Source organism: Chrysemys picta, chromosome 5 (genome assembly GCF_011386835.1).
Source record: "Chrysemys picta bellii isolate R12L10 chromosome 5, ASM1138683v2, whole genome shotgun sequence".
Lineage (NCBI taxonomy): Eukaryota > Metazoa > Chordata > Testudines > Emydidae > Chrysemys > Chrysemys picta.
Genome location: NC_088795.1, coordinates 136596400 through 136620347, shown reverse-complemented (window position 1 = coordinate 136620347; position 23948 = coordinate 136596400). Strand labels below are relative to the sequence as shown.

The following is a 23948-nucleotide window of genomic DNA, read 5'->3' as shown; positions in this document are numbered from 1 at the left end:
CCAAGACAATATCTCATAAGCCTCCTTGTTAAAATGGCCATCTTCAAACCCATGGGGAAATAGTGCCTTCCCTAACTATCTTTTCCATTTCCCCCAAGTGGCTATGGGTCTTGGGGATTGGCAGACATAGCCCATTACTTCTGGAGGGAAGAGAGCCCTGAAATGGAAGTGAAATGCTTCTTATTTAACTCCACACTGAAGCTGTCTAAAGGGCTTCCCCAGTCCGGAGGTCCATATAGCATAGTTACCTGTTGGGGGTTGTTATGGTTAATTTTCTAGGAAGTTAAATTGGGACAGAGCTGCTAGGAAAGGTCTCAACCCATGGAGCTAAGTAAAGCTTAACGTTCTAGTAAAGCAAAGTTTTAACGTTTGTTCCTTTAAGATCGGCAGATGCAGTTGTAAACACAATCATTAACTTTTTTTATGACTTGTATTAATCTCCCCCATACTGCTTTAATGTTTTAAGTCTAGTTTCTGTTGGGAGTCAGCTGGAAAAATAACATTTCTCTTTACGGCTGCTGGGTAGAATGTCAGAAGTATTTTTCATTATCCTCCATTATCATGACAAAGGGTGTGGTGAGTACAATCTGTAGCTTGATTTGGTAAATTTTCCTGACAATTTTGCAGACTTTATTTAAATTGGAAATTAATCAGAAAGGATTTTTTTTTTTTTTTAATTTACCTGTATGTCTGCAGCTGGAAGTAAGATACAAATGTACAGTTTTTTTGATCACCCTGCCTTGAAGAAAAAAGCCTCTTATCCATGCCTTGGGTTCCTGTGGTGATAATTTTGACTCAGAAATTGCTCTTCTGCATTACCCTTGTTTTCAAGCAAGTGGGTGGTTATGTGTAAGTGTGCATATTAAATGTAATGATGGCATTTTGAGAGAGAGAGAGAGAGTGTGTGTGTGTGTGTGTGTGTGTGTGTGTGTGTGTGAGAGAGATTTTTTTACAAACTTTGTTTCTGGAATGCGGTGAATACAAAATAGAGGGAATTGGTAACATATGTATAAAGTAAATTCTTCCCTGTCCGTAAAGTTCTTTGATTATTCTCCTACTAATATTAAGAAAGCAGAAAGCTGCCTACTTGTTGGAGACAATATTGAGCCTGCATAGTTTTATAATCCCGTTTTCAGTGTGGAAATGCAGGACACGACACTCCATAGGTAAAGTTGAATTCCATTTGGCACTTAAAACCAGGGATTCATTCTTTTTTGTTTTGTATGAACAATATAGTGTCGTCTCCCTGAATTTACAGCAGTCATTCTCCAAGCAAAGAGCAAATTTTCTGAGCATTTACAAGGAAATCTGTTAATTACTCTGAGCTAAAATTAATTAAAAATTAGGTCCTTTAAGCAGTTTAGCATCTGTCAATCTTTTCTTTATCCGGAGTGACACAAAGGGAAAAAATATGGAGTTAGCAAAAGAACTCTGATGTGTCTTTAAAAATCAGTTTAATGTAATCTGAGACCATAAACACTAAAATGTCTTTAACCATGTGATCATGGTTAGCATCACTATGGGGCAGAGTTAAGCTCATTTAGGTACCTTTAACTATGCATTTCTTAACTTTTATAACGTTTGGATTTTAAGTGCAACTTTAACTCTGAATTCCCTGGATTAACAATGCTTGGTTTTAGGATAATTACAACTTCCCTTTTAATGTGTTTTATCTTTAAATTATTAGGGTTGCCAACTTTGGTTGGATGAATTCCTGGAGACTTCATCACATGATATAATCTTTAATTAAAGATTAATCTTTAATTCCTGGAGATTCCAGGACAATCCTGGAAGGTTGGCATCCCTATTAAAGTTATTGATGCGTACTTTCAACCTTACCTCCATTTTCACACAGCTGTCATGTGGGAATAATAGGGATCTGCCCATGTGGGCAGAAACATGCTTCACAACCATTTTCATATTGTAATGAACTTGGTTCAGGGTAGTCCTTTTTATTATCAACCATACTAATAGAAACTGTGCTGTTGCCTAACTGAACTGATCCGCGTGTGTGAGGTTTACAGTTTGAAACCATAAAAATAAGCCCAATGGTTTGTTTGTTTGTTTTAATGAATTGGAATCTATGATAAACACATCCCAAGTAGTGATGTTGGAGAGAAACGATTCCTATTTTAGGGGAAAAACCAATCTGGGTTGCTAAATTTAAAACAAGAACAGAGTTGATACTGCTACTTTAATATTTGGCCGCAGTACCACAAAGGTTAGTTTGCCAAATCAGCAAAGAGGGACTACCCTGTATTTTGCAGTCCATGCTGTCTGCCTAGAAACAAACGTAAAAAGCTATCTGAAACTTAACAATGCATGTGTTGTATCAGTAACTTTCAATATTGCCAGCCTCAAGTGTTCAGAAATTATCCGGGCCTCCCAAAATCACGAGTGGCTTAAGAACAACCCCAAAAGTATTATTTGTCTTTTGGTTTTTGAGTTTCTAGCATTTCCATTTCTTCAAGCTTTTTCTCCCAACCACGAGGGCTGGAAGTTTATTTAAAAAAAAAACCCCAAAACACTGAAATTCTTATGTAATTGCACGAATGCAGGAGCTGGTGTCGTAAGAAAAACGCCATGTATCATAAGACTTGCAATTAAATGATCAGAGTGGGCATCGTCGAGCTTGAGTTGCTAGTTGAGCACAAGTGCTTCTAAACACTCTGCTGTTAAATTCTTTTTGTTATCAGGGTTATATTTGTAAAATGTACATTGCTTGGAATGCTTGAGGGTAAAATGTAACTTGAAAGGGATTTTTCAATAATTGGCCTAAATATTCATATCATTAGCGTATTGAGCCATGCGAATGCCACCCGAAAACAAAACCATAATTTTACAGCTCCCGTGTAGATATTGACAACGTAACTTTTACGGTTTATCAATTTTTTTTGTCTCGCAGTTTCTCGTCTTTCCCACCCCCCACAAATGTAATTACTAGGGAGAAAGTTGCATATGTAAACAAGATGTCAGTTTTTAAATATAGGGTCACAAAAATCTGTCTTTACTTGGCATGTATGTTCTCAGTGCAGTGCAACATCTAAATCTTGCTACAAGGAGAAATGACTGATCATTTGAAATGCTGTTCTCCCTTCAGTGCCATTTGCCTGCTCCAGTTAATGTTGTTTAGAATTGTGCCCAATACGCTGATGGGAATAGACCTGTTCACATTAGACAGCCCTGAAATTGCTTGTGCTATAGTGTAGTTCACACACGTGTAGTCCCAACTGTTGATATCTACAAAGTGGATCATAAAATGTTTTCTCTACTTGCACTTTGTACACCCACTTTTTGAGGACTTTATATTGAAAGTGGATCTCATTAAATGAGCTATGGTCTAGCAGCACGTATCAAATAGGCTGGCATGTAAAATGAAGCGATTATTGATGAGAGTAGTCTTGTTACGAGAACCTCTCACAGTGAGAATTTAAGGCTGTGATTTTTCAAAGGCATAAAGCACAATTAGGTGCATAACTCCCACTGACTTTCAAAGCATGATTTTCAGTGGAAATTGGGCAGCTAGCTGCCCTTTGTGCCTGTGAAAACCTCCCACTAAGTTGGTGCAGTTATCAGGGACGCCAGCTTTCTTACGTAAGAACGGCCATACTGGGTCAGACCAAAGATCCATCGTGCCCCCCTGCCCTGACTCCACCCTTTCCCCGCCCCCATTTCAACCCCTTCCCCAAAGTCTCTGCCCCCTCCCTGCCCCTATTGGTCCCCTTCCCCAAATTCCAGCCCCGCCTTTTCTCCGAGCGCGCTGCGTTCCCCCTTCTCCCCGCCGCGCGAAACAGTTGTTTCGTGGCGCAAGCGCTGGGAGCTGTGGGGGAAAAGCAGGCACACAGCGTGCTCAGGGGAGGAGGCAGAGGACCCACAGAGTCGGCGCCTGTGGTGTGCATGTGCTCAGTAGAGACTTGTTTTTTAGCAGCTAAAATCTCCTAGGATTCCATCCTCACTGAGCAGGCGCCGGTCTCTTACAGCTCCTACCTGTGACCAGACTGCATGTGCCATCCCTACAGAACTGTGCATGCTCCAGCCAGGGCTAAGGGCCAAAGCGGGACATTTCCCTATAATGGCTGCTCTGTGCCAGGCTACCTGCTCTCAATTCCAGTGCCTATCTCTGTGCTCTCAATGACCCCCTCTGCTGGTAGCCAGGGAGCATGGAGGAGGAAGCCATCTGATTTTAATGCAGAGGGGGAAAAAGTTAGACAAGAGGAGAGGAAGAGGAGTAGATTGGGACCAAGTCTGGTGAGACTGGGACTAGCTGGACGAGGAGACAGAGACTAGGAAACCGTGTGGGAATGAGGAGGGATGATGAACCTGACAAGGAGCTGGGAAGCGGGGGGAGAATGGGGACTGGCTGGGTAAGGAGACTGAGACTGGATGCGGAGAGGGGAAGAGACTGGGAATCGAAGGGAAGATTTGGACTTGGACAGTAAGCCCAGAGCAGAACCTAGGACTGGCTGGGCTGGGAGACTAGGGCTGGGATGAGAAGCCTGAGGAGTGGAGACTGAGACATGGTGTCAGTGTTGGAAAAGAGACAGGACTGGGAACTGGACAGGTTAGAGAGGATGGGGCAGAAGGAGTTAAAATTGGGATAGGCACAAGAATGTGAGAGACCCTAGAGCATATCCTCTCCAGAGCCTGGAATGGAACCCATGATTCCTGAGCCTGATTGTTCATCTGCTGAGAGCAAATATCTGAAATCCACTAGCAAAACTGTGTGCATCATTCCCCTCTAGTGCTGATCCACATAGAGGATGACAACTTACTATTGCTGTCAGTTGTTCCATTAGCTCGAGTGACAGAGGTTTGTGCAATAGTTCTAAAGATTCCAACCTTGCTGGTGACCCATATGGGTGTCCTTATGATGCCACACACAGGAATTTTTTTATTTTGCTTTTTAAAATCCTAGACAGTTGCACCCAAAAACTACATTACAAGAACATTACTAAGATAGAAAAGACAAGCAGTCAAAACGTAGGACATGCCAGAATTAAGGTTGCTTGTGCAACCTTAATTCAGCCCCCGTGTGCGTATGTATTATGATACAATTCTTAATTACATGACCATATAACTACATGATCACAAACTATTTTTTTCCACAGGACCCCAGACTTTTCCCATGTAGTTACTAACTGCGTGTTCTTTGTTTTCTGGGTGCTTGACTTAAGACCTGAGATCTCATTTGCAGAAGTGCTAAGCACTCACGTCTGCAAGTAAAGTTAATGGGAGCTTACTTCAAACATACAAAGTGCTGTATAATGCGAAGTACTGTGAAAAATCAAATCCTAGGTGTCTGAAATTGGGTACTTGAAATTTAGTGGAGATTATTTTACCTTACTCTGTCCCTCAGTTTCCAAGCTCCCCATCTGTCAAATGGGGATAGCACCCCCCCCCATACCTCCCAGGGGTGTTGTGAAGATAAATTAACTTATGTCTGTGGAGCACTTGGCTACTATACTGATGAGCACCATGGAAAAGCCCATGAGGAAAATAATAATTCTGTCTTCAGAGCAGGGTTTGAATAGTTTGCAGTAAATAGGCCCTGAGGCCATACATTGAACAATGAGGAGAAAACAAAATATTGAATAGGCGCTCATTCAGGGAGCACCACCCATCCTGTGCTCTGAATGAGGCAGGGGTCCTGTGGGGGATAGATCGCATGTGATCCTGTAATTAAAGACCGTATCATAATGCATACCTACCAGGGGGCCAAACTAAGATTACACAGGCATTTCCTAGCTTTGGAGCGTTTGACTTGATTAAGGTTGCAGTGTTCTTTAACACAGCTTTTTTGTGTCTATACAGCCGTAGACTGAGGGGGGATAAGGACTTCCTAGATCATGAGTTCAGGTGGGAAGGGGAGATCAGAGGACAGCAGGTTCTCCCACCGTGAGCAGAGTGGAGAGAGGTGGGCAGAGCTAAGCTGGCACAAGGGCAGCAGTGAATTACTCTCCTCTCCCTCCAAGGTGAAAAGTAAGAGCAGGGAAGGCATTTGACAGAATGGTGATTGAGACACAATTTCTTTTCTTGGCTCTTTTGGAAAAGGACTTACGTGCCACCTCCTTTACTCGGGTTGGAGTGAAGGCTCAATCAAGCAGTTTTGACAATACTTCAGCTCTACATGGCACGACCCATCTTCAAAGCACTGGCACAGTTATTTTGCTGGTACCGATGGTGTCTTTGATGGAACAATTCAGGAACAAATGCTGTAGAGAGGTACAAGTGACATGCTGTGACTTACTGAAGTTTGATGTGTCTGACTAGATATTGCAGAGTCTGAATTATTTTATTTTTTTCCCCCCCAAGTCAAGGTCAAATTAGATGTAAATGCATTTTATATTTTTGCAGCAAAATCTTTTGCCATTCTTTGTTTAAAGTGGGGTTTTTTTAATGGTTTGTGCAAGACACAAAATTGCTTCTCTGTATTGAAGCTTGGTGGGATATTTTCCAGTGTGAAAATATAAATCTCATCTAAGGCAGCTGAAATCTGCAACAACACCGCCAAAAATCCCTATCCCAAAACATCGTTAAACAAAAATCAAAACTCCAGGATAATTCTGCCTCCTCCAGCCTCATCTGCATTTTATTTTTTGCAAACAAAGTAGAAACATCACTGGGTCTCCCTTTGGGGATGGATTGTTGCCAGATTTTTCAGTAAATTCTTGCTAATCAATTGCTGAACTACAGAGTTGGGAGAGAATGCAATGTATTTTTGCCTGCCAGACAGCTAACAGGAAAATAAAAATGTTTAGCTGAGATCATGGGCAAAATGTGAATGGATTTGAAGAAGAATTAAAAAAGGAAATGGAAAGTGTTATGTCCGCATCAATCAATTGATTAAGGGATCCCACGTGACTTGGCTTCCTAAGCCACAGGCTTCTATTTTGAGGAAAAAATAGAAACCTGCTCAAATAGTGTCTGTGTTGTTACGTTCCATGAGACTTTTATAATCCAAACGTGTTTGGTTTATTTGTAAAATTTCAAGAGGCACCAAGTTTTGTTTGCTTTCCCCGCCCCCCCCCCCCCCCGCCCTTTTGCTCTGAAGAGGGAGGAATGATGAAACTGGACATTTTTCTAATCAGGGAGGTGATTGTAGTGGGACGAGTTTTGAGGCTGAATATGTTGCCTTGCCAAAAACATACTTGCGTTACTTTTCTGTTTTCATGGATTCCACATCCCCCCATTGCTTCCGCTCCCTCTTCAAACCCTCCCACCCCTTCTACTTGCCATCCCCTCAGTTTTGCTGTCTCTTTCAACAGAAGATCAACAAGCTCTGGCATGATTTAGTCACTCCTTCCCAGTCTTAATAGCCTCCCATCTGTCTACCGTGTCAGATCCCCACCAAGACTAAATGTCTGCTCTTCACCTGCCCCTTAAACCCCACTCCTTTTTAACTGTTGACCTCCCTCTACCTTCTTCCTTGACCTCTCACTTGTTTTTTAATGAAAACTGGCCAGGGTCTTCCGTACTCTATCTGAATGTCCCTTCCATCTACCATCTTCCCTCTGCTTCTTTCCCTCAGTTCCAAATCTTCCCAGTAATGGGGTTGGAACTTATACCAAGTCAACCATCACATCCTCCTTCCTTCCCAAAATCTTGTCCTCTGTTTGTTTTCAGGACTGACCACTGCTGCGCTGTGCTCATTTAGGCCTTGTCTACACTGGCAAGTTTCTGCGCAGTAAAGCAGCTTTCTGCAGTGTAACTCCTGAGGTGTACGCACTGCCAGGCCACTTAGTGAGCAGAAACTGCGCAGTTGCAGCGTTGTAAAAAAACACCACCCTGACGGGAGGTGTACAGTTTTCTGCGCCGGGGATACAGCGCCGCGGTGCCAGTGTGGACACCCTGGTCGATTACAGCGCTGCAATTGGCCCCCGGGAGGTGTCCCACAATGCCTGTTCTCGCCTCTCTGGTCTTCGGTTTGAACTCTACTGCCCTGCCCTCAGATGACCAACCGTGAGCCCCACCCCTTAAGTTCTTTGAGAATTTTGAAAGTCCCCTTCCTGTTTGCTCGGTGACGCATGCTGTGTTGTCAGCGCATCTTTCCAGATCATGGATCTCATCAGCATTTTGGGGAGAGGAGGCGGTCCTGTCCCAGCTGCACTCCAGAAATAGGAATTATGATACCTACGGACAGATTTCAAGATGCATGACAGAAAGGGGCCATGACCGGGACACATTGCAGTGAAGGAGCTGCGGAATGCCTACCACAAGGCACGAGAGGCAAACCACCATTCCGGTGCTGCGCCCACGAGCTGCCGGTTCTACAAAGAGCTGGACACGATACTCGGTGGCGACCTCACCTCCACTGCGAAGGCCACTGTGGATACTTTGGTGGCTCACGTGCCAATTGAGAGTGGACCGAGCCAGGAGGAGGAAATCTTGGATGGGGATGTGGAGAGGGAGAGGGACCCAGAGGCAGAAGACTACTCAGAGGCCAGAGATGCTTGTATCCAGGAGCTGTTCTCTACCCTGGAGGAGGCTAACCCGTCACAGCTGTCGGATCTTGACGCAGCGCAAACAGGAGAAGAGGCCCCTGGTAAGTGGCTTTGATCTTGGGAATTGCTGAAGAGAGTTGTTGTGGGCAGGAGGGTTGCAGAAAGCAGGCTTGTGTCTGTATGATGCACGTAGCACCATGTGCCTAGTCTGAGCGGCGGAACAGGGTATTGATTGACTCCCTCGCTTCCCAGGAATCTGCCTCAGAGATCTCCAGGAAACTCTCATGGAGATACTGGGCAATCTGCTGTCGCTGGTTCTTTGGCAGAGCTGTTTTGTTTTTTGCCCTATTAAGGGCCACTCTGCCATCACGGCGGGGGGAACCATTGTGGCACACAGGCGAGCCGCATAAGGGCCAGTGTGGAAGCCGCATTCTTGGAGAAGACCCTCCCTTGATTCCCTGCTTGCCCTCAGCAGCGAGATATCTTCCACAATGAACACAGCCTGTGGAAAATGTGGGGACAAGTAATGATTATAAGGCCCCAAAGTGCTGGCTCTCCCCAAAAGCCATATGCCCGGTATACAGTACAGTCCTGGAAGACTGATTTCCCCTGCCCCTGGGGTTACTCACCATTTTGGGGGTCTTGCAGCTCGTGTGTGCTTGCCTGGGCTCAGCCAGTTAGTGATAGGTACGTGAATAGTGGCTGTTTTAAATCACTGAATCCGTGGTCTCTGTGTTGTAGCCAATACTGCTTCTGTAAAATGTTGCCTTTTTGGCTTCACAGATATGACCTTGGGAGCCCAGCCTCCCTCTTCGTTATCGTCAGCTGAACGCCCGCGCAGAGTTAGAAAGCGGCCACAAAGAACTAAAGAGGCCTTTCTGTGTGATGTCATGATGCACTCCGCAGCCGAAAAACACGTGGGACAGCGAGAAGAGGGACTGAAAGGAGGACGTGGTGCGCCAGAACGAAGCCACGGAGCGGCTCTTAAACGTTATGGAGCGCCAAGCGGACACACTCCAGGCGCTACCAGCACTGCAAACTGAGCAGCTCCGCGCCCACCCTCCCCTGTAGCCACTGTCGCAAAACTCTTTCCATGCGCGCCCCAGACACCTCCAACACACTGTTATCAGCGTCCTGGCTTTAGTCTCTACCCGCGGCATTCCACTCCTCCCCGCTCACAGTCCAGCCCTGCAGACTCCCAGTACTCACTGCACTCAGCACCCATCCCTCTGCAGTTTAGCCCTGCTGAACAACTGGTCCAGCTGCATTGTACTCCAACGGACAAGGTTGCATATGATACCTGGATGTACACAAATCTTTAACCGTCCCGGACCCCACCTCCTCCTGGGAGCCTCCCTTCCCCCATGCCCCTCAGTGCTGATGTGGTTGTTTTTTGTTTCTCTCTCCTCCGGTTATTGTTTTTAATAAATGAATTGTTTTGGCTTGACAGCAATCTTTATTCCATTAATTGAAAGCAAACAGAACCCTGAAAAGAAACAGGCAATTTTCTGAAACCTTCACAGCGCATCATCTGCACCAATCACAATCACCTCCTAGCATTGCAAGCACTGCACTCCCGAGCATGGCAACAAATATTAGTGGCTTTCAGCTTCAAATTGCTGCTTCAAGGCATCCCTGATCCTGTGCCCCTCTAATAGCCCTGTTCTCTGGCTGTTCAAATTCAGCCTCCAGGTGCTGAGCCTCTGCGGTCGAGCCCTGAGTGAAGCTTTCACTCCTCCCGTCACAAATATGGAGTCTACAGCATGGGGCTATGAGCACAGGAATATTGTCATCGGCCAGGTCCAGCCTCCCATACAGGCAGTGCCTGTGGGCCTTTAAATGGCCAAAAGCACAGTCAACAGCCATTCTGCACTGGCTCGGCCTGTTGTTGAACCGCTCCTTGCTGCTGTCAAGGTGCCCCGTGGATGGCTTCATAAACCACGGCATTAAGGAGTAGGTGGGGTCTCCCAGGATCACAATGGGCCTTTCGACTTTTCCTACGGTGATCTTCTAGTCGGGGAAGAAAGTCCCTGCTTGCGGCTTCCTGAACAGGCCAGTGGTCCGAAAGATGCATGTGTCATGCACCTTTCTAGACCAGCCTGCTTCCGTGAAACGCCCCTGGCTAGGTGGTCTGGTGCCAGAATTGGAATATGCGTGCCATCCATCGCCACTCCGCAGTTAGGGAAGCCCATTTGTGCAAATGTCACGCATGTTGCCCAGAGTCACGGTCTTTCAGAGCAGGATGCGATTAATGGCCCTGCACATTTCTGTTAATACAAGTCCAACAGTTGACTTTCCCACTCCGAACTGGTTAGTGACTGATCGGTAGCAGTCTGGAGTAGCCAGTTTCCACACCACGCGCTTCTTCACAGCAGGGCAGCTCTCATTCTCGTGTCCTTGTGCCTCAGGGCTGGGGCGAGCTCATCCCACAGTGCCACAAATGTGGCTTTCCTTATCGGAAAGTTCTGCAGCCACTGCTTGTCATCCTAGACATGCATCACGATGTGATCCCGCCACTCAGTGCTTGTTTCCCAAGCCCAAAAGCGGCCTTCCACTGTGGTCAGCACCTGCGTGAATGCCACAAGCAATCTCGTGTCATAGCTACTATGCATGGCGAGATCAATGTCGAACTCCTCTTGCCTTTGTAGTTTAAGGAATAACTCCACTGCCACTCGTGACATGTTAGTGAGAGTGAGCAGCATATTGGTCCACAGTGCGGGATCCATTCCTGTAGACTGAAGATGCAGAGTGCGCAGTACACAACCCGTTGAAAGATGGCGCCAAATGCAGACGGAAGCACAGGGATTGCTGGATACGAAGCAATGCATCATGGGGCATTGGGACAGGACGCCCCATGACCCCCTCCACCTTCCCACAACTCTTAGCAGCAGAAGAGGAACAGATGCTCTGTGGAGTAGCTGCCCAGAGTGCACCACTCCGAATACCGCTGCAAGTGTGAACACGCTATCGCGCAGGGAGCTGACAGTGTGAACACACAGTGGTTTCCCTTCAGCGCTCTCTGAGTGGTGATATAACTCTGCCGGTGTAGACATACCCTTACTATCTGATTGCTTTCCTAGCCCACTGCAATTGGCTTAGTCTTATCTGGAATTGAGTATCGACCAGGTTGTGGCCATCCATGCCTCAGTTGCACTCAAACATTGAAAGACACTCAACCACATTCCGTTGGGCGGGGCGAGTCAGATACGAAGCTGTGAGTTAACAATGTACTTAAACCGTTGTAATCCAAGTATAAATCCTTACCAGGCTCTCCTCAACGGCACACATTGCATAAGAGGGGTGACAACAAAGAACCAGGAAGCAACTTGGGGAAGAATAGCAATTGCCCCAAGCAATCTTCTGGAGTATCTGTCAGACAGAAAAGAATAAAGTCAATTGTGGGGAGCCCTGTCCACTTCCACCAGGGACTGTAATGAGTCAACAGCACCTAATTACCCACAGTATCTAAGGCAGCTGATAGAGCTAATGATATGGGCACAGACACCAGGTATTATCCATTCCAGCAGTGAAATCCTCAACCAGCACAAAAATTGCAGTATCTGTGCCTGACTTGGGTCAGAGCCTTGATTGACAAAGTTAAATGAAACCAGCTCAATCTCAATGCTCTGAGAGTTTTCTTGCCACAACCTGTTGTATAACCTTAAACAAAAATGATCAATTAGATCCCGATTGGCTAGATTGCCAGTGTCGAAAGATGACCTTCCTTGAGCACAGGCCAAACACATGCTTCCTTTTAAATCAATTGACAGCCTGCCCTCCTCAAAGGAGGCACTGATAATTTCAACCAGCCGAAGACTCAATACTTGCCAACTGGCCCCCATCTGCATGGGAAGACTAGGATTCAAAGCCGAGACGGTGGCATGAAGTTCTCCCAAAATGTCCATAAGTGGCACTGGCTTAAATTCAAGCAGTGGAGGTTTAGCTTTTGTCTCCTCCAAGCGTTAACACCACATCATGGACACCGACAGTTTAGTCTAAACTGGATTGATTTCAATCCACAAAGTTACCTTGCAATGGATGGACTTGCATCAGAAACTGTGGGAAGACTATCCAGATTAATTGGGCATTCCACCGCCTAAATAAAATTTGCTGATGGAGCCACCACAGTGCAATGCTACGATGGATACAGGATCCCTCCAGGATTGTTCTGGAATCTCCAGATTATGTCATGTGATGAAACCTCCAGGAATATGTCCAGCCAAAATTGGCAACCTTGGTCACAATCCCCAGGCATACCCCACCCTGCCGCTCTCAGCTGTTTGCTGCTCCCTCTCCCCATAGCCGCAGCTTGCAAGCTCCAGGAGCTGCTGCACAGGGAGAGGGCCCGGGTGGGAAACCCTGACTGAAATCTGGTGGGGCTGTGTGACCCTATAGGCCCCCCTCATGCATCATCTCTGCGTTTTCCCTCTCCCATGAGCAGTTGCAGGTAAATCATGGTGAACTGTGAGGAAGAAGCTGGGGAATAGGGTTGCCTGAAGGCTGCTGTTTTGACAACCAAGCAGAAAACATTATTATCTGGTCCTGGGAATAATACATTCTCCCCCAGAGCCCTCTGGAAGCCCTCGAGTAGGATAATTTGAAATTGTAGTATAATGGACATGCTTAACCATTTCCATTTGTAGAAGGTAAAGTGTGTGTGAGGGAGGAAATAAAGTACTTAACTTGTTTCTCATAGTGGGGAAGGACAATGAAGAGTAAACTTTGGGGGTGTTTTTTTTGATGTAGGTAGTTTTGTACATTCTTGTTCTAGAAGGTGCACTCAGAGACTCCTGGTAGCGCTCCTCTGAGGTGGTGGGCCTTACATAAAAACCTGAATAGACCCAATGAACTCCTTTCTGCAGAATGGACGCTGGCGTAGGCTTCTGATCCTAAACCAGAAGATGCATAATGGGTATCTTCTGAGTCAGCACATTGTGCAAGTACAAGCCTCGAAAGATAATTTGCAACAGGAAGTGCTGAAGTTCAAGTGTCATAGTTTAGAGTTCCTGTTTGCGGTCTCGAAATTAGGGAGTTCTTTGTTTTGTGGTGGCAAACTGTCAGCCTGATGTCCTGAAATATGTATTTGAGTTTAAACTCTTCTTCTTGGCAGTCTTTTTTACATCTAGATTTCTTACAAGGATTAAAAAAGAAAAAAATGTTCCATCAATGTTCTATTGGTTTCTATTCAAGTGGCTTTTGTTTCTGTTCTGAAACTAGTTGCTTTAGCTTGCTGTTGTCTCTAAAAACACATTAATAAAATATGTCCATATATTTTGTCTGTGTGCTATATATTACTTGCCACAAAAGGAGTGGAAATTGCCTAAATAACTTTTCTGGTAATATAAAACTTGTTAATGCATCACATTTGATTTGAAGAATTACACTGCACCAGGGTATTTCAGTTGGTTTGTAATAAAAGGAAGTGGTGAATGAGACTAGATTAAGCTATAATGATAATGCTGCAGAAGGATCTAAAGTTGTCTCTTGTAATTAATAAAGTTGTCTGCCTTTTCGGTGTATCATCTCATCTGATCAGCCCTGCCCCTGTTCCTTACCCTATTAGGACACAACAATTAAGACTTATCTTCTTCTCATGTATCCGCTACCTCCTCCCCTGCAAGATAAAATGCTTGTAGCTCTTTCAGTTTTCAAATAACAAATCCGAAGTGAAGTTTCTGTATTGCTAGAAGCTAGAGTAAATGGTAAACCCTGGCTTTCTGACTTGGATGGGTTCACTGGAACATGAATGGAGCAATAGAAATGCTCACTTGTAGGTCATCTGTTTGGTAGCCCAGAAAGATAGACTGATGCCCCAAATGATGGATGCATTTGTGCTTTGCAGATATGGGGCCTAAATTTTTTTTTCTCCCCCTCCACCCATCTCATAGCTTTTGAGTGGCATGTCTAAGATGAATTATTCTCAATCCAGCTTCAGTTGGACAAGTTTCAACATCACAGCCCCCTACCCATGCTGCATTAATTAGCACCATCGTTGGCAGTCTGATAATAGAGATCAAGTACTGAGTGCACATTGGCATTGACCTGCCTCCTCATAACTAGACCCAGCCTCTAAAAAAGAACATTCTTTAGGTTTGTAGGGATGCTTGCGCTGCTGCTACTCATGCTACGTCTATTCTGCGGCCAAATGGGAAGCTTCCTTCTCCACGACTATTGCGCCTTCCCCTTTCAGCAGTGCTATAGTCGCACAATTAATGCTTGAAAAAAGGAATTTCATAACAATAAGCAAATACATTTTTGATGTTTCCATATAGCGTATATAAATGAATTTTACTATTTACGTAATGTGTTGTATTTTATATTTTTTTTTTAAGATTTTTTTTTTTTTTTAGAGCAATATTTTTCAACACAAGTTACTTGACTTCTCTGAATTATTTGCTACTACAGCCTGTGTGAGAGTCTTAGGGCTTGTCTACGCTTACCGGGGGATCGATGCGCCGTGATCAATACATCGGCAGTCGATTTAGCGGGTCTAGTGAAGACCCACTAAATCAACGGCAGATCGCTCTCTCGTCAACTCCTGTACTCCACCTGAACTAAAAGTGCAAGGGGAGTCGGGAGATGCTCTCCCATCGACATAGCGTAGTGTGGACCATGCAGCAAGTAGATCTAAGTACACCAAGTTATTCACATAGCTGAAGTTGCGTAATTTAGATCAATCGCCCTCCCCTCCCCCCGTAGTATAGAGAAGGCCCAGGGGCGGCAGGTTTGTATAATTTTTGGTGGTGCCCAGAATGGGTCCAAGTCCTGCCCCTGTCCCCACACCTGCCTAAGGCTCTGGGAGGGAGTTTGGGTGCGGGAGGGGTGCGGGTTCTGGGATGGATTTTCGGTGTGGGAGGGGATGCAGGCTCTGGGACGAAGTTTGGGTGCAGGAGGGGGTTTGGGGTGCAGGCTCTGGGAGGGAGTTCGGGTGTGGAGTACGGGCCCTGGGCCGGTGTAGGAGTCGATGCGGGCTCTGGGAGGGAGTTTGGGCTGGGGCAGGCTCTGGGCTGGGACAGGAGTTTGGGGTACGGGAGAGGGTGAAGGGTGTGGTGCTTATCTCGGGTGGCTTCTGAAAGCGACCTGCACACCCCTCTGGCAGCGGCTCCTAGGTGGGGAGGTAGGGGGTCTCTGCACACCGCTGCCCGCTGGCACCATCCCCGCAGCTCCCATTGGCCGCAGTTCCTGGCCAATGGGAGCTATGGAGTCAGCTCTCGGGGTGGGGGCAGCGTGCGGAGACAGCCCCCAGGGCTGCAGAGATGTGCTGGCCACTTCCAGGAGTGGTGTGGAGCAAGGGCAGGCAGGAAGCCACCTTAGCCCCACTGTGCTGTCGGTGGTGGTGGCTGGGGGTCCCCAGGCCCTTTTAAATCATCCGGGGGTGGCAGGTGGGGCCGGGAGATGCTCCAGGGGAGGCGCACAGGGGCAGCAGGTGAGGCCGGGGGAGAGACCCAGCCCAGAACATTGGTGGAGCCGGGCCCCGAGGCCCTGAATATTCCTGGAGCACGGGCACCACAGGCCTATATAACTTGCCGCCCCTGAGAAGGCCTTAGAGGTTTACTGATGCTAACATATAGGGCAGCATTCTTCTCCAAGGCCATGGTAGAGCTCTATTCTTGTCTGATGTGCTTTCTGAATGTGAGGAACGCCATAATGTAACAATTTTGAAGTAGCAAATCCTCTTTCAGGCTTGAGGAGATATCACCCACAAAGTAAAATTGCAAAATATTCCTTTTTGTTTTGCTCGTGAAAAGGGCTTGATATAATGAGGGACCTTTCCTTGTGGTCTTGGTTTGATTGCTTGTGAAGGGCAAAGAGTATAATGAAGACGTGTTATTTTTATTTGCAGGTTATCTTAAATGTGACACCGATGACGGCTGTGAGAACAAAGAAGAAGTAGGAGGAGAAGAGCTCTTTGACACTGTAAATTCCTCAATTGTTTCCGGGGACAGCATCAGATTCTTTGTGAATGTCAATTTGGAAGTACAACAGAATGTAACTGGTAAGTGCATTGTATTCTCTACAATCCTTATTGAAATGTGAGGAGGTCAAACTATGCCTGCCTTGATCTCCCTATTTTTCTACTGAAGACTTCCCCTGATATGTATTTGCCCAACAAAAGCTGTGGTATCCAAGGGAGATTTTCAAAGTCACAGACATCAATTAGCCATCTAACTACTATTGACTTTCAATGACAGATACCCAAATACCATTTGAGGCTCTGAAAAGCTGACCCCAAGTGCATGCCTAGAAGCACCCATTGACTTCAGTGAGAGCTGCTGCGTGCTCAGCATTTTTGAAAATCGAGATATTTTTATGTATTTTATGTACATAACTACACCTACATTTTATATAGGTGTAGTTCTAAAAGTGGACTTGGGAGACAGATTTAAAGGACCCATTTTTGAAAGCATATACCTCCGTGTACACTAAGTTTTCTCTTTTTTTTGTTTTGTTTTTTTACTTTCAGTGAGTGTGAGGGGGTGGTGAAATGAGGTTGAAGTGGGTTTTCTCTTGAGCTCTGAAAGTACTGAGGTGGACTATCATAATGATCTCTTCTAGAAGTGAGTTCCATAGCTGTGGGCTGGATGCCAGAAAAAGCTCTGTCTTGCATTTTTCAGTGGAATCTGAATAAAATAGGTTGTTTTCCAGTAACAAAACTTTTCTCTTTCACATCAACATTTGTAAGGCTTGGTCTACACTACAGAGTTAGGACAACGTAAGGCAGGCGACCTAATTATTAGGACTGTCAAGAGATTTAAAAAAATTATTTGCGTGATTAATTGCACTGTTAAACAGTAATAGAATACCATTTATTTAAATATTTGTTCATGTTTTCTACATTTTCAAATATAGTGATTTCCATTACATACACAGAATACAAAGTATACAGTGCTTACTTTATATTATTTTTATTACAAATATTTGCACTGTGAAAAAGAAACAAAATAAATCGTATTTTTCAATTCTCCTAATACAAGTACTGTAGTGCAATCTTTATCATGAAAGTTGAACTTACAAATGTAGAATTTATGTACAAAAAATAACTTTTATTTTTGAATGCAATGTAAAGCTTCAGAGCCTATAAGTCCGCTCCGTCCTACTTCTTGTTCAGCCAGTTGCTCAGACAAGTTTGTTTACATTTGCAGGAGATAATGCTGCCCGCTTCTTGTTCACAATGTCACCTGAAAGTGAGAACAGGTGTTCACATGGCACTGTTATAGCCGGCGTTGCAAGATATTTACGAGCCAGATGCGCTAAACATTCATATGTCCCTTCATGCGTCAATCACCCTTCCAGAGGTCATGAGTCCAAGTTGATAATGGGTTCTGCTCGATGACAATCCAAAGCAGTGCAGACCGATGCATGTTCATTTTCATTATCTGAGTCAGATGCTACCAGCAGAAGTTTGATTTTCTTTTTTGGTGGTTCAGGTTCTGTAGTTTCTGCATCGGAGTGTGGCTCTTTTAAGACTTTTGAAAGTATGCTCAACACCTTGTCTCTCTCAGATTTTAGAAGACATTTAAGATTCTTAAACCTTGGGTCGAATGCTGTAGCTATCCTTAGAAATCTCACATTGGTACCTTCTTTGCATTTTGTCAAATCTGCAGTGAAAGTGTTCTTAAAATGAACATCAAGTGCTGGGTCATCATCCAAGACTGCTATAACATGAACTATCTGGCAGAATGCGGGTAAAACACAAAGCACGAGACATACAATTCTCTCCCAAGAAGTTCAGTCACAAATTTAATTAACACATTATTTTTTTTAACGAGCATCATCAGCATGGAAGCATGTCCTCTGGCCGAAGTATGAAGGAACGTATGAATGTTCTGCATATCTGGAACGTAAATACCTTGCAATGCCAGCTACAAAAATCCCATGCGAATGCCTGTTCTTACTTTCTGGTGACATTGTAAACAAGAAGTGAGCAGCATTCGCTCTCGTAAATGCAAACAAACTTGCTTCTCTTAGTGACTGGCTGACCAAGAAGTAGGACTGAGTGGACTTGTAGGCTCTAAAGTTTTACATTGTTTTGTTTTTGAGTGCAATTACATAACAAAAAAAAATCTACATTTGTAAATTGCACTTTCACAACAAAGAGATTGCACTACAGTACCTGACTGAGGTGAATTGAAAAATGCTATTTCTTTTGTTTGCCATTTTTACAGTGCAAATATTTGTAATAAAAAATAATATAAAGTGAGCACTGTCAACTTTGTATGCTGTGTTGTAATTGAAATCAATAGGTTTGAACATGTAGAAAAAAATCCAAAAATAGTTAAGATTTCAATTGGTATTTTATTGTTTAACGGTGCGATTAAAACTGTGATTAATTTTTTTTAGCTAATCGTGTGAGTTAACTGCAATTAATTGACAGCTCACTAATTCTATTCGTGTACACACTGTAGCTGTGCTCACACTGATGTTAGTGCCCTCTTACACCGACACAGTGATTCCATCTCCTCCAGAGGCCTGGGGCATATGTCCATGTAGTTAGGGCTATGCAGTGTCCGTGTAGACACTGTGGGTGTAACAGTAGTGAATTAGCGGGACTGCGTTTCCTGATTTGAACGTCACTCTTGTGTTCTGTTGTCTTGTTTCTAATTTGTATTTTTATTGTAATCTATAAAAGGAGAGAGGGAGAAACATGCATAAAATGACTGCATCCAATACAAATGAATGTGTGATAAAACCGGACACAGGATTTACGTGTATTCACATGGTCCCAGGTCAGGTCTTCATTTGATAAATCTGTGTCGCGTTTCTGTGCAACTGTAACTTCAAATACCTTTGTCATGGCAGCAAATGTAACTGGCACGCCATACATAGTTCTGGGCAAATAACTGATTTGTTTTGTAAAAAGCAACAGAGTCCTGTGGCACCTTAAAGACTAACAGATGTATTGGAGCATGCGTCTGACGAAGTGGGTATTCACTTATTCATATTTTACAGATCCAGACTAACACGGCTACCCCTCTGATACTTGATTTGTTTTGTTTTGGTTTGCCGGCAGTTCCAAAAAATAAAGAGGAAAAGAAAAAAATCCATAAACCCAGTAATCGTGAAAAAAATTGATCAAATTGAAAAAATTCATTCTAGGACCTCAGTCTTGCCCTGGCCCAATGACTATTCAGGGTCATTGATTGACTAGAAATTGCCACTATGAATGACCGCGAATAGCCATTGAGCCAACAAAAGAAGTGAGAATGACTCTTGCCTGGTAGTTAGGGACTCATGCAGGATGTGGGAGGCCAAGTTCAAATCCCTGCTCCAATGACTATTTATACCAAGTGGAACAACTTCAACCAGGGAGATTGAAAGCCCCTTACCAGAATATCCCAGAGCCTAGAGGAAAGGGCATTCTCCTGTAGTGTTGGAGACCTGTGTCCAAATCCCTTCTCCAGATCAAGTCAATTGGTGGAATTGAACCTGGTCTCCCACATCCCGGGAGACTGTCTTAACCACCAGGCTAAACTTACAAGGAGGGCGCTTCTACCTCTCCTGTTGTAAATGGGATCTAAGTCCTGAAAAATATTTTTGGCCAAAATTCTTTGAATTCATCTCAATTTTGCAAATAGCTTTGGGTTGATTGAGACAGCATTTTTTCAGCAAATAAACTAATTTGTCCAAAAAAATTCACCCAGCTCTAATCATAAACACTGAAGCTTCAGTAAGCAAATCATAGTAATCCTGGATAATTCATTGTGTACCTCCAAGAAGGTTGGTCAGATGATTCTGCTTCCTTTGATTAGCTATTCTATTTCTAGGCTTGCCAGCACAAATGATCCTGGTTCACACAGGTTGTCTATAATCCACACTACGTATGTTGTTGGGAGGGCCAAATGACTAATTAATTCATAGGTTCCAAGTCCAGAAGAGACCACTGTGATCATCTAGTCTGATATCTTGTATAACACATCCCAGGGAACTCCCACAAAATAATTCCTACAATATAGCTTTTAGAAAATAACATTCAATCCCGATTTTAAAATTCAGTGATGTAGAATCCACCAGAACCCTTTGTAAATTGTTCCAATTGTTAATTATTATCACTGGTGGTTTCCTTTTTAAAAAAAAAAAGATGCCTTATTTCCAGTCTGAATTTGTCTAGCAGGAGAATCTTAAATAGGAATAGAGAGGTAATTTTTACTTCTATATTTGGCATTAGTATGACTACTGCTGGGATACTGTGTCCAATTCTGGTGTCCACAGTTCAAGAAGGATGTTGATAAATTGAAGCAGGTTCAGAGAAAAACCCTGTGAATGGTTAAAGGATTAGAAAACATGCCTTCTAATGATCGACTCAAGGAGCTCAATTTGTTTAACAAAGAGAAGGTTAAGGGGTGCTGTAAGTACAGTTTATAAGTACCTAAGTGGGGAACGAATATTTAATAGTAGGGTCTTCAATCTAGCAGAGAAAGATATAACCTACTTCAATGTCTGGAAGTTGGAGCTAGACAAATTCTGACTGGAAACAAGGTGCAAATTTTTAACAGAGAGGGTAATTAACCGTTGGACATCTTACCAAGGGTCATGGTGGATTCTCAGTCATTGACAATTTTTCAATAAATGTTGGATGTTCGTCTAAAAGATCTGCTCTAGGAATTATTTTGGGGAAGTTCTGTGGGTTGTGTTATGCAGGAGATCAGACTAGATGATCACAATGGTCCCATCTGGCCTTGGAAGCTATGAATCTAGGTTACATGTACAGACTTCAGATCATACTTTTATGTGAAAGTTCCAGCTGTGTTTTGAAGTTAAGATTCATAAGAATGATTAAGGCTCTAATGATGTTACTAAAAGCATAGAAGACATCTACACCTGGATTTTGCTCACTGTTTTATTTACCTATTTTGTCAAAGTTTAATAAAGCCTCTTGGTAACTTACTCAGTGACTAACTTTCTTGTGGGTCGGGCTATTTTGTCATACAACCTCTGTTGCAGTCAGTGGCAGTGGCTGAGCTAACAGCAGCTTGACACAAGAGAAATTAATTTGGGGAAGTTCTATGGCCTGTGTTCTGCAGGAAGTCAGACTAGGCGATCACAGTGGTCCCTTCTGGTGTTGGAATATAAATCCCTGAAAGGGAGCTGCTTGCAAGAACCTTTCCAAGATGTCACTCCACCCCTTGTTCGGAGGGAGCCTGGATCTATCATCTGTAATGCATGATGAGATGCTAGTCTCTTGTGCTAGCCATTTGTTGAAGAGGTATCAAACATGGGTGTTATAATTTTGACTGAATAATATTTTAATCCTCTGTATCTGGAGTTCTTTGCAGTACTGGTGACATGAAGCAAACTTAAAAAAAAAAAGGAAAAAAAAAAGAAAAAAAAAATAGCCACAATGAGATGTCCAGGAGATAACTTAATAGTTACTGCAATCTTATGTATGTAGACTAGTCTCCTCTGTTCGGTGCTCAAGCCATCCAAATTCTAGATTGCAGATTCTCTGGGGCAAGGATCTTATATACCTGATATTCTGTAAGTGTGACAGTCAGGCTCCGGACACCCCAACTGGAGAACAGGGTGTCTGAACCCCAAAGCGTAAGCAGTTGAATCAACTGGTAGTATACAATGTCCTTGTGTATGAAAACATGTGGAGTAAGATCTTTTATGAAAGCCTGTAATGTTCTGAATTTGATGGTCATTATGACCTGTATACAGACTGTGGTTATGAATTCATGTATTTGAGTAGGTATAAAACGGTGCTTATAATTTATGCTGCTACATTCAGCTCCACCACACAACAAGGCGGTGGTCAGCCAGGTGGGGGAGGAGGATCTGTCTCCCCCAGGCAGAGGAGACTAGCTCCAAGCACCTAGCATTATATAACCAGGAAGAGACAAATGGTTGGCCATTAGGGTTAATGGGAAAACATTGTGCTAGATTTCCCCACCCTAAGCAACTATGAGTCACCATGCCAGGAGAAAAGAAAAGCCGGGAGGGAGCCCTTAAAAAGAAACGGAAGTTTTCATTCTGAGGGGTGGCCTCTAAGCAGGGAGCTGTCTGTGAAACGCTGGATGCCCTCTGTGACAGAGTGTATTCTGGGAAACTGCTCCGTGACAACAGGTAACTTATATGAGACTAATATACCGTATATACTCAATCATAAGCCAGTTCATCCCTCCCCCAAGATGGATAAGTAAAAATGGAAAATTATTATGACCCATTCATAAGCCGACCCTATAATTCAGGGGTCAGCAAACTTTGGCTCCCGGGCCATCAGGATAAGCCGCTGGTGGGCCGAGATGGTTTGTTTACCTCGAGCGTCCGCAGGCACGGAGGTAAAACTAAGTAAAGAAAGTGTCCCAGCGCGTCAGCTGCTTACCCTGAGGGCTGGGACAGCAACTGGTGGGGAAATTTTTTTGCGGGGAAGAAGCTGGGGGTCAGGGGAGTAACCCCTGTGACCACCCCCCACATGACCCCACCCCTAGCCTGGGACCCCCATACTCTCCCCTTCCCACCTTATCTGGGGAGGGCCAGGGGAGGATGTCTCTGGCCTGGCTGGAGCTGCTCCAGCAGGCTGGGCAGTGCCAGACCAGGCGGCGCGGCTGCAGCATGTTCCAGCGGGCTAGGCCTCCGGTGGGCCGGGCAGCGCGGCAACAGCCTGCTCTGGGGGGTGGGACCGAGCGGCACGGCTGCAGCCTGCCAGCCCCGGAGCTGCAGCTGCTTCGGAGGCTGGGGGGAGAGCAGCGTGGCCAGAAGCAGAGAGACTCTGGCCCTGCCTCTTCCTTTCTGGCTCTGCTGGCGGTGCTGCCTCTCATTGCTTCCTCTCTTGGGGGAGGGGCTGTGTCCCACCTCCCCCTCTCTATACCCGTTCATAAGCCGACCCCCTTCTCTGGGGCTTCCCTTTTTTACTAAAAAATTTCGGCTTATGAACGAGTATATACGGTAAGCGTCAAGCCTGAAGTTGCATTTTTATGTTCGTTTTTTGTGTGTGTAATTTGCATGCGTTTGCTTTTTCTTATGATTTCCTCTCTGAATCTGTGATGTTTCTATGAAATAAACTTGTCGTTAATTTTTACCTTAAGCAGCTCTCTGGTGTGCAAACTATGGCGCGTGTGTGCCAAAGTAAGGTGGTGTCTGCGGGGCTGGTTTCACGCCTTCGGGGGGGCTGGGGGAGGGTGATGAACCAGAGGGGGAAAGTCCGAGTGTCTGTTAGTTAAGAACTCAAGAAGGATGGATTTGGGACGACTTGAGAGCAGCAGGCCTGTTGGGGTCACCCTGCAAGGAATAAGTGGGCTGGTGAGAGCCAGGGTGAAACTTTATGCTTGGGGGCTGTTTACTGGTGTCCTGGCTCTGAGCCATAGGTACGAGGTGACCGAACTCCTTACTGCTCTGGGCAATCCCCAGAACATCAGAGTAAGGCGCCTCCCCCACTTTCAGGTCCAGAACAAATAATAATCCCTTGTAAAAGCACCTAGAGCCGTCGGGGATAAGTGCTTGAAAGAAGTGTAAACTAATAGAGTAGAATTAGGGACCTGGTGACAGCTCTGCTATGATCCTTTCCAG

General features: G+C 44.7%; 1 protein-coding gene across 11 annotated transcripts in view; it reads left to right on the top strand.

Moving 5' to 3' along the window:
- SLC4A11 (solute carrier family 4 member 11) overlaps nt 1-23948 on the top strand; it is a 252289-nt gene that overhangs the window by 113042 nt on the left and 115299 nt on the right. For all 11 annotated transcript variants that reach the window (XM_065597279.1, XM_065597278.1, XM_065597281.1 and 8 more), the window contains exon 3: nt 16285-16437. In XM_065597279.1, coding sequence (XP_065453351.1) covers nt 16285-16437 — 153 coding nt within the window. The remainder of the gene's footprint in view (nt 1-16284; nt 16438-23948) is intronic.